Genomic DNA, 11,496 nt, shown 5'->3' with positions numbered 1-11,496 from the left:
CCTCCTCCAGTGTCCTACAACAAGTTCAAATTATTGGTTTTTATGATTTCTGTAAATGTATTCTATGTAATATTTTGAGACTAGTTCTTCGAACTTAGTAAATTGAGTTCACATGATAAAATGTATATACAACCACAGAAAATGGCCACTGTAAGAGAACATTTGTTCCCTTACCTTGTGTCAAGCCCCGAGAATCTCTATGGGCCTACTTGGATCTGGACCAGCCAAATGACTGATACAGATCTGAGTAGACCCACGTAAGGCTTTCAGGTGCAGGAGAGGGAACAGAATCAGGTGAACGCCTCCTTTGCCGTCCTCACTCCCTCCCAGTCCTCCTCCTTGCCCTCCCTCTGCCCAATTTTGGCCCCCACCACCTTCCCTCCACTGCCCTAGAATGCTTCCTTGCCTCTTAGTGGGGAACTTACCTCTGACAGCTCCTGAGGTTCCTCCAACCAGCACAGAAGTCCAGAACCCACCCACCCTTGCCTTCTTGCCAGTGCCTCCATTGTTCTTACCACCATGAAGTGTCTTACAGTGCCAGGTGGAGCGCAGGTGACTGACGCTGACCCGGGGTTGGATTGAGCTCTTAGGGCCTAATCCTAAATATCTTCAGCACTGGTGCTGAGCTCCAGCAAGCTCCATAAGGCACATCCACGGCACCCGGAGAGGAGTGGCCACTAGTGCTGGGCCAGCATCGCATAGAGGGCTGACTGGCACTCCAGCAGCGCTAATTGATGGTACGTAGTTTTGGGGTTGGAGGAAGTTGGGGAGTGGGTGTAACAGGGCGGGGGAGGGTGGGATACAGAGTCTCTCAAGTCTGAGGTGGCAAAATAGCAGACTTTCATGAGATGCACAAATCACTAGCAACTTTGCCTTGCACCTCCCTTGCTAAAGGAATGAGAGATCTTCTACAACTTGCATTTAGTTCTATGTAGAGCTGGATTGAGTACTAGGTCCAACGCAATGAAACACTGAAGTGCAGCCTCTTTCTAGTCACTGTTTATGAGACAGGGACCCTTTCTATGTTTTATTGATACATGATAACATAATATAACAAAATGCTCACAATTAAGTTTAAAATCAGTTGTATGTAGTCCATCTCTAACACTGAGTATGTGTGTACCTTTTAAATGATGTGAACCCACATCTGTACCACCAGGACTTGGAGATCATTGATCTATGATCACTGATGGTACTTTTACTTAAATTAGTCAGACTTATTTTGCCTGTTCTCTTCCAGTATTGCCTGTTTTCTGAGATAAAAATCAAATGTACATATCCTTAAAAGTGACAAAGGTGAAGCATCAGTAGGTAAGAAAATTGCTATTGATAACATTGATTGCATGTTGATTTAGCTATTGACGTTTCTGGAAAGTATATCTTGATGTACAGGGTTAATGAGCTCCAAGCTGGAGGAGTGTTTCATGTAGTTAAAGTGGTGCTTAAGGAAGCACCAAATAGCAAAATCAAAGAATTAGTATTGCATCCTCCTCTCAAATAATTCCAACTTGCTTTCTCTACAATAAAATCAAATTATGGGAAACAGCTAATAAAATCTTTGTGATAGAGCCCTTTGTGTGCAAAAACAAGTCATTCTTATGAGGTGCCCAAATGCAAATATCCAAATTGGGGTTTCTTTCTTTTTCTTTTCTTTTTTTTTTTATAAATAATTTATAAATTTTCCTGTAAGAGACTAAATACAAAAGCATTTTAGAAATTCTTAAAGCCATATCTTGCTTGCAATACAAAATGAACAGCGAAGACTGAAGAGATCATCCCATTCTCAGTTCTGGCTTGTAGCATCAGGGACACTTTTGTCTGAAACATACTCCTTCTAGCATTGTTCCAGTCACTGCTCAGTGGGAAGCACTGGTGAGGTTCCACTGGACATTCAACCATCCATTCCTGTTCGGCAACAGTCATGGCACCTGCTCAGTGGAATCTAAGTGGTCTGGGATGGGAAGGCCTGTTATTATTGTCAAACACTTATTCCAGACGGTGAACGTTGGGCACACAGGCTGTGCAAAGGTAATGTCAAAGGTGTACAGGTGCAGAGAGTTCAAAGCATCATAGAAGGCCAAGGAACCGTTGTCATAGTCCAACAAAATGCCAACACGGCGAAGATGGGGTGCAGGCTCTATTGGGATTTCTTTGCTATTGTGTCTCACCACCCATGTATTATTACAACGACAAAGAACCCAAGAGGCAGAATTCTTTCCAATCCACTCATGTTTCGGTGCTGACTTATAAGAAATGCCAATAGCATACCTGCAAAACAAGAGAGGCTTGAGATAATACATATTCCATGGCATGCCGTTTTCTACAATATCATGTCTATTAAGGACTGAAATGCAGTTTTTAGAATATTAGAATATCCACACACAGGGCCTCTGAAAGGAATTTTATCAGGGGGTACTAAGTTTCTTTTGGGCCCCTTTGCAAAGGGGGAGAGGTGAAACAGAGTGGGAGAGTGTGGTGACAGGCAAGCAAAATGGGGCAGAACAGGGTGGAGGGAGCGTGGAGACTGGAAAAGTCTTTGGAGCCCGGGTCTACCCACCCACGGGGCATCAGCAGCTAGATACAGGAATACAAAAAACCAAACACACTCCTAAGTCTCTCTAAAATCTTTTCAATATACAAAATCATGCAGAAAATGAGCATCAACATATTTAGGTTCACACTAGAATGGAAAGTGTCTTGTGTGCACCAAAATGTCTTTCTGTAGTCCCACAGCTGTGTCCCTGAGCTCCTACACACTCTTTCATGGTTAGGGGATCCACAAGCCAAAGAGCTATGGTAGCAGGCCAGTTGCCTCCCAGATTTGTCACTGTTTTAAGGAGTGTCTTGTATGCATCCCTCAGCCCAGCATATATGGCTTGCCAGTCGCTCAGTAGCTGCAGCCACATGTTTGCAGTAGTGTCCCCAGCATCCCATGCAGGCAACAAGTCTGTGTACATAGGAAAAGGTAAGATCCCAGAAAATTTCTGGACCCCCTCCTTTGGCTCCTGGGCCCCCTTTTTGACCCTGGGGCCAGGTACAAATTTCCCCCTTTACTCCCCTCTCCTAGGCCCTGTCCACACACATTTAGGGCACAATCTTGACTTGCGCTGCAGCAGGCAGGTCAGTGGGCCTGTGCTGCATCCAGCGCAAGTTTGGTGCCAGAATCAGCACAACTTGAGGCAAGGGGAAAACTTTCTCCTTACCCAGTGTCATGCTGCACTGGCCCCAATGGGTCTACTCGGATCTGAGCCACCTCAGGAGGTGACGCAAATCCGAGTAGAGCAGAGCAGCTACTTTGCAATGCTTGGGAACAGGGTCAGGACCTGGCAGAACTGCCGGATCCTGGCCCCGCCTCCCACTACTCACTTGCCCACCCCAGGAAAGCCCAATGCCCTTCCTCCCCCTGCTCTCCCCACAACCCCCAGAGCCCTGTGTTGGCCAAGCTTGGCCAACACAAACTTACCTCGCCAGTTCTGGATCTGGCATGGGGAGACCAGCGCAACTCCTTGTGCGGGCCTCCCCCACTCTAAAGTTGGCACAAACGTGCCTTATGGTATGTTTGCGATACCCCCGGGTCAGCACAAGTGACTTTTGCTGACCTAATCCGGGGGTTAGGATTGCTCTGTTAATTAATGTTCTTCCTTTTATTGTGAGAGCAGGGCAGGCAAATATTTTTGCTCAAAATATTCTTTGCTGTTATAATATACCATGTCATCAAGTTGAAATGTAATAGGCTAGGCTTACATATACGAATCAAATTGCTCAGATATAAAATTGTTCATTTAATATAATTATAAGGGGACTAAATCATTATAGGACATCCTAAACAGAGGTCTGATTTTAACTGCACCGATGATAGTGTAGAAAATTCATGAAGGAATAAAAGCATGTTTACTTATTTACATACACACATAGACATGCAAGAGTGTATGAATACAGATACATACATACACACATACAAACAGCACTTCTAATTTCCCTTCCTTTTAATTTCCTGCTATCCTTATCTAATGAATTAGCAGAGCTCCAAAACACTTTGGAAAACAGGAACTCTTGTTCCACCAAACTCTGGAATGTGTGGCATCTAAAAGTCCAAACCAGCACGAACAGAGGCTTGTGCAGCTTGGTATGCTATGCAGCCTCCAGTGTGCTGAAGAAGTTGCAGCATCACTGCTTGTTATTCACAATGCTGAATTTAGAAGAAATAAGGAGTGGCCACGGAGCAGTGGATGGAAACATGCAAGACCTCCTCTCATTTGTTCGAAAGCACCCTGTGCGCAAAGGAATGGCAGTATCACCACCCACTTGGTGTGCTGCTGGTACCTAGGCATGTAAGATGGCTAAAAAACAATCTACAGAAGTTCACTCACCACTTGGGCACCTGAAAATAGCAAGCTCTGGACTCATACCTGAAATGCTTTTGGTCCTGATGGCAGCACATATTTTGATGGTTACTACAGTTACTTGTTCACTTTCATTAACAAAATGCAAATATTTCAAAGGGTTTATTCCATCACAACATTTTTTTTTAAAAAAACGTGCTGATGGGTGGCGTGACCCACCTACCATGTACTCCCGCTGATAACCACTTCCCAGTAATGGCGCCCGCTGTCAATGAACACGTTGCCAGCTACTCCGTAGCTCCCTTGGCTGGTAAAACGCTCTGGTGTGTGGCTCTTTTTAGAAGACGTTTCATCACGCTCCACTGTTAAATTGTCATGAGATAGCTTTAGCTTTCTGTGGGCGGACTTGGGATCCAATTTGAATGGCTGGCCTGAGTATGAAAAATAGAAACGAGTTCTGAATGTTCCAAAATAGCACCAGATCATAAAATAGGATAGAACATAGAATGAACACATTTTGTTTGCACTGCACCTGAATCCCCAAGGACAGCATTTCTCCCATAGATAGGGGTACTTTTTTGCGGTGTGTGCGTGATATTTTCCCCAAACCATCTTGATTAAAACGGCAAATTGTAGTGTCGTGTGTTTTTATTCCAAGGGCACATTTTAATAAATTACATTGATAATCACTTTTAAAATGTACTAGGTAGGTGATATAGTGTCAGCCACAGCATGATCTCTGACCGCAGACACTCGCCTACAAGTCTATCTCACAGATAAGTCGAGGACGTTTTGAGCCCCAAATCATGGAATTTTCTATGACCCTTGAATAAGTCAGGGGTTAAACTTAGGGGAGTTCTGACTATAATTTTGTCTGATTTTACCTGAAGCCAGATCCTGAAAAATAACCTTCCAGTAATTGTTACCTAAAAACTGTTCAGTTTCTAATTTATTAAAAATACAATAAAAAATCATAAAATGCATTTTTGACATTAACTTTTAAAATTCTGGTCTTCACAATATTTGTGTAAACACTGTGAGAGTAAGTGCCTGTAAACAACATAGCAGTAGAACCATCAATCAAATCTTCTTTAAGGAGCCTGATGTGTTAAGGCTCTACATAGAACATGCAACTATGTAATTGGGAGTGTGCAGTTCAGTTCACAGCAGGGAAACAAGCAACAAGGACTGAGCTGCGCACAGTTGCAACCCTGTTGAGTCAGAAGCAGACCCAGTGCTTTCCATGGGTGTTACTCTTAAGTAACGGTGCATTGCAGCCTGGGACCTTGTTTCAGAGGGAAATGAGGATCACATCCTGGGGTTTTAAAAACCAGACCCCTAAATTTGGGGTGAAATTCTTTGCAAATGACCTGCCAGGAATGTTCTCAAGCAGTAGCAAAAGAAGGAGGCATTTCCCTTCGCCAAACTGGAAGGGAGACAAAGGGGCTTCTGGGAACTGTGGGGAGGCTTTGTGGGTGTATGTGTTGCATTCCATAGCAGCAGCCATACAGACTACAATTCCCTGAAGCGCCTTCACTTCTCTTCCTGTCTGGAGAAGAGGCTAAAATGGCCGCCTCTGAATACCGTAATTACTGGTAAAAATTCTCCTTTTCCTCCACCTGCTTCCTGCTTCTCAGCCCATTTCCATGCCCCCCCTTCACCAGACAGCTGCTGAGCCTTCATAAGCTTCCCAGAGGATCCCACTTCACTCACTGCATTGACCCGGGTATAAGTCGACCCAGGATCTCAGGCTCTATTTTTTAGGCATAATTTTTTCGACCTATAGGCAAGTACGTACGGTGATTTAATTTCTGTGGAATACAGGTGTACCCCAGTATCCGCCAAGGTTCCGTTCACTTTGCTGCCTCTCCTTCTCCTCACCCCTTAAGGGAGCAGAGGCTAGGGCATCACAACGCCCCACTTTAAGAACCACTGATATAAGGGCATAGTTCAAAGGTAGGGACCAAGGGCCCAGTCCTATCCAACTTTCCAGCACCAGTGTAGCCACAATGCAACTCTGAGTTAAGTCAACAAATGTTCCATACCTTGAGGAGAACCTCTGTGCCTGTCCCACCACCAAAGGATGTAGCACATGTCCCATTGGCATGGCTGCACCGGCACTGGAGAATTGGATCGAATTGGACCCTAAACCTGTTGCCTACTCCTGTGGTTCCACTTATTAGAAATCATGCCTCCGTGCATGGCTCCATTCCTTGTTCTTTTCCTGGTCACACTAAAGTGTGATAGAATGTCTTGGGCATTTGCTTTGGCATGAAAAAGATGGGACATAAATCTTGTAAACAAATAAAATAAATAAATAAATCAATGGAGGGTAGAGAGCTGGCCTGTATTCCCAGGAAGTGACAGCTCTTTTTCATAAAACTAATACAATATAATACAATTTAGCAGAGTACTAAAACAAACAGAACTGCAACAAACAATTTTTTTTTCTTCCTGCCTCCTTTTGATACTTGATAGACAATGGTGGATGGTTGGCTTGCTGAAGGCCTTTCACAGCCATTCCTGTTAAAGAGCTGAAATGTACACATGGTACCTTTGTGCCTTTCAAGTGTCAAGCTGAGCGGGACGAAGATGAAGGGAGAATAAAGTGCACGCAGGATGGATGTATCATTACTCACTATTTGTTTTCAGCTTTCCGGGCTCACTGCTTCTGCTGCCAGCCTGATTAATGGCCTTCACAACGAAGATGTACTTGGTGCCACTCTGCAGCCCATGCACTGTGTAGTGGTTTTGTTTGATATTTGGAACAATCATCCAGCTGTCGGCTGAATTACACAGACCTGTAATTTCAAATCAAACACATTAGTTCCTTTAAGGAAGCATTTCATGAATACTCCTGAACAATTAGGCAAGCCTGAAAATGCCCTTCAACAATCCAAAAGAAAATTAGTTCTTTGTTTCTTCAAATGGCAAGATCTATGCCAACAGATTCATCATTTTTTTTCTGCTGACTAAGGGCCAATTCACACTTTACTTCTCAATCTTACTTGTACTTGAGTACAAAAGACCATAAATTTAAATAGCAACTGTATGTGCAGGGCTATCAATTGTTAATGGTGCATAGATGTTTAAATGGTCATTTTAAAATGAGAGTGCTGTTTACAAATGAGGGCACCATTTGAGTAAATTGGTTCTTATTCACTTGTACAAAATCTAAAACATTAGGACAGACTTAACAGCACTATGTAAATTCCACCTTACATGAATAGTTTTACTCATAATATGATAATACTTTGGAACTACCATTTCCCCAGTATTTAATTTTGTTCTCTCTGGAGCCAAGAGACTCCATGAACAGAGACAAGAGACAGAATTATACAGCAAGCTAGCAGTAATCCACAGTGGCAGTGTTTTAAATGGCTTGGATCACAATATGGAACACAGTGATGTGCAGTGAAGTGAATGGCTGCGGAGACACTTGCTGTGGCATCGAAAGACATTCTGGGGGCTACCTGGAAGCCACAGCACCTGTACAAACATAGGGGAGGCTGAACTCTTGCTGCTGCAGCTCTAGTCTATTCTCCCTGTATATAGTAACAGGCGCATGTCTGTTACTATACAGGGAGAGACTAGAGCTTGCAGCCGCAAGAGCTCAGCCTCCCTTGTGATGGCATAATCCCTCAGAAATTGGGTGGAGCACATGTGTGATCACAGAGGAGGCTGAGGCTATTTTCACCGAAGAATGACAGGAAAGGTGAGGCTCTGCCTCCCCTGTTTCCCTGGACAACACTGTATGTGGAAAAAACTGTACATGTCTTAATTTACGGCCCACTCCTATGCTCCAAGGATTTAGCTGCTATAAAAGGCTTTGCGATGGTACACAGAGCGCACCACCGCCAGGCCACTCTAAGCCTGTGCATAATATGTGACTGTTGTAAATTAGCCCTTTGCATTGTCTTGGCTGACTTGGACAACAAGGTGGCCTTAATTCAGTCTTGTGCGTTTAATAAGTTAAATTTGAACTCATATGGGAAAACTAACACCTTAGTTCCTTACACAGTGGAATAAAATGGTTCAAAAATGTTGTAGTATTTCCATTCTCTTTCTATAGATAAATATCTGTAGGAGGGGATTATGGCTGGGGAATTATGTATGACTGGTGGCACTGGACTAGATACAATTTTTTCCAGTTTTATGAACCATAAGCTTATGAGTAGAAGAAACAGCTGTGAAGTACTACTGTTCCCAGTCCATTCAGGTTTCTGATTTCCAAAAGTTGTGCTTTAAAGCAAAAAGAGTAAGTACCCATATGAGATACAATAATGCAATTTTAAAGCTGTATTCTCTAGAAAATGTATGGAATGTGAATTAGAGGCTGGGACTAGTGCACTGACTATAATGAGGTATCATGGAGGATTTGTGAGATACTAGGGAAGGAAAAAGAAGAATTTCTTTTTTCATTTTACAATCTGGAGGTAATCGTTCATAAAACTTTTTCTCCAGGGTTTGCTGCTGTTGAAGTTCAAAAAACAGATGGGGAAATATTCTAACTGCAAATCCTCCTAATATTTACAGTTGGATCCATCATTTCAGCAAAACAATGAAATATACTAGGATTGCAAAAGTCACAGGAAGGCTATATAATCTCCTGAGCATTGAAAAATACTTCATTTAAAGACCTCTCTTGCAAACCTCATAAGAATAGCTATATTAGGAGAAGGTGATGGACATATGATGCTTCCTCCTCAGAACTTGCATGCAGTTGAAAAATAATACAGGCTTCTGCTAAACGTATATAAATTGTTACTTAATTTAGTAATGTGATATTTTAAGATATTTATTAAAAATGAATTCTCTCACACACAAATTTTAACTCATCATTGGTAAATAAAGAACAAATACATACGAAGCTCTTGTGCAAAAGAGTCAAAAGAGATAACATGGTTTCTTTTAAATACCTCTTTCAAGTGAAATTACCTGGAAATTTAAAAAATGCAGGAAGATATTATATGGAGCAACTTCCAAATTTTTGGAACTTTTTTTATTACACAAGAGTGATTTATGAAGGGCTCTCACAGATGAATATGCAAACATGGGAATGTAAAATCCATATGGAATTTGCAGGAGAGATCAGTAAGCGATATCTTTCCTGTAAAATCTATGCAGATTTTTTGGTGCCTAGCATAGTGTTTCCTTGTACTGTATATTGTTCTATGGAATTAATACCAAATGCTCCTTTGGAAGGAAAAATAGTATCCATATTCCAATTTACTGATTATAGATTTTCAACTATGGGAGATAAAGCTTCATGAGTGTGTCTCTTCTTACATAGTTGGGAAAGGGAAAGCTCCATGTGGAGACATACAGCCCTAGGTTTTAAATATATTCAATGTTTAGATAGTTCTTTGATAAGAAATGCGTATGCCAAAAGAACATAAGAACAGCCCCACTGGATCAGGCCATAGGCCCATATAGTCCAGCTTCCTGTATCTCAGAACGGCCCACCAAATGCTCCAGGGAACACACCAGATGACAAGAGACCTGCATCCTGGTGCCCTCCCTTGCATTGGCATTCTGACATAGCACATTTCTAAAATTAGGAGGTTGCACATACACATCATGGCTTGTTACCCATAATGGATTTTTCCTCCAGAAACTTGTCCAATCCCCTTTTAAAGGCATCCAGGCCAGATGTCATCACCACAACCTGCAGCAAGGAGTTCCACAGACCGATCACATGCTGAGTAAGGAAATATTTTCTTTTGTCTGTCCTAACCCTCCCAACACTTGTGAGGATTTTAGTGGATTTTAGTGGATGTCCCCTGGTTCTGGTGTTATGCCAGCACCTGTTTGTGAAAAGAGACTTTTGGCCCAATCCACACTGTGACACACTGGTGAAATATGTGTTTCACCAGTGTGCACTGCCACAAAAGCACTAGAAAGCACTTTGCAACAGTGCAAAGGTCAGGCGCACCAGGACTCCTGATGGCACCAGTGGCTGCAGAAGTGCCTCCTGGAGATAAGTCCTGTGCAAGGGCAGCAGAGGAGACATCCAGCAGCTAAAAGTCCCCCGTAAGATGCAGCAGAGTCTGCAATGGCACCACTGCATCACCACATGGGGAATTTAGTTAGAATTGGGCTGTCAGGCATAGATATTTTCACCAAGAAATGACAAGAAATTTTCACCAAGAAATGTGTGTGAGATTCACAAATAAACATGCACGCATTGCATGATGTATGCACATTTTCTATATGCAGCACTTAACAATGTTCTATAGGAAAATCATCCCAAGTGAAGGATCCTTGACTCATCATTAATTATAGATATGGAACAGAGTGCAAAGGTGCAAAAACTACATTGATTTCAAAAGACACCCCATATGGAAATGGATTTTTGGAGGTTCCAAAGGATTAATTGGAATTTGTGGTTTTAATAAGCTGTGGTTCTAACAAGCTATCAAAGAAGATACAAATCTATCTGGATACTATTGCAATGAGGTCAAAATTCACCACTTGTTTACCTGAAGTTGACCTGACTTTATCCAAATTTATAAATTAAGCATCTCAAGTGATCACTTCCAAAAAACAAATTTTAACTCCCTAAATCTCAGCAGTTAAACCGTAATGTAATCAGATGAGTTAAATATATTTCAGCAGAACTTGGGACATTTGTTTTTCTTATTAAATTTATAAGGATCACTCAATGAGTTGTTCTCTCAACAACAGTTAAAAGGAACAGTGCAGCCAGTCTTGCTATTTGATTGCTATTTGATTCTCTGAGGCGAATTCCAGAGCAGTGAACAAGATAAATGTCTGATCATATATCAGTAGTGATCCATTTATATTGTCACTGAGGAATGAATGCACCATGGTTGCATACAGTGTACTAGCTATTTCCTTCTCACTAGACACTGAAGATGACCCTTTCAGTCTATGACCTCTGCGCTCTCCAGTTGCATATTATAAATTAGGAGATTTTAGGCACTTTTTAGAAATAATAAGGTACTGGTATACATACCAATAGACCGACAGCTTTGCAGAAATTTAAGAAAGCAATTCTACGGCACTCACAGCACAATCCTGTGCATGTCTACTCAGAAATAAGTCCTATTGTGTTCAATGGGGGCTTACTCCCTGAAAAGTGTGAAAAGCCGGGCAGTCCAATCCTAAGCTGCCGGAGACAGTAAAAAAT

The 11,496-nt window shown here is 42.2% G+C and overlaps 1 protein-coding gene across 2 annotated transcripts in view; it reads right to left on the bottom strand.

Annotated features, from left to right (window-relative positions):
• Positions 1–977: 977 nt before the first annotated feature.
• The window catches only part of MID1 (midline 1), a 262,002-nt gene continuing 251,483 nt past the window's right edge, over positions 978–11,496 (bottom strand). For both annotated transcript variants that reach the window (XM_066619555.1, XM_066619554.1), the window contains exons 8-10: positions 6,983–7,144; positions 4,567–4,774; positions 978–2,268 (exon numbers count right to left, since the gene is read on the bottom strand). In XM_066619555.1, coding sequence (XP_066475652.1) covers positions 1,920–2,268; positions 4,567–4,774; positions 6,983–7,144 — 719 coding nt within the window. In that variant the 3' untranslated portion in view covers positions 978–1,919. The remainder of the gene's footprint in view (positions 2,269–4,566; positions 4,775–6,982; positions 7,145–11,496) is intronic.

The sequence above is a fragment of the Tiliqua scincoides genome, chromosome 3, assembly GCF_035046505.1.
Source record: "Tiliqua scincoides isolate rTilSci1 chromosome 3, rTilSci1.hap2, whole genome shotgun sequence".
Lineage (NCBI taxonomy): Eukaryota > Metazoa > Chordata > Lepidosauria > Squamata > Scincidae > Tiliqua > Tiliqua scincoides.
This window is presented reverse-complemented; position numbering and strand designations above follow the sequence as displayed.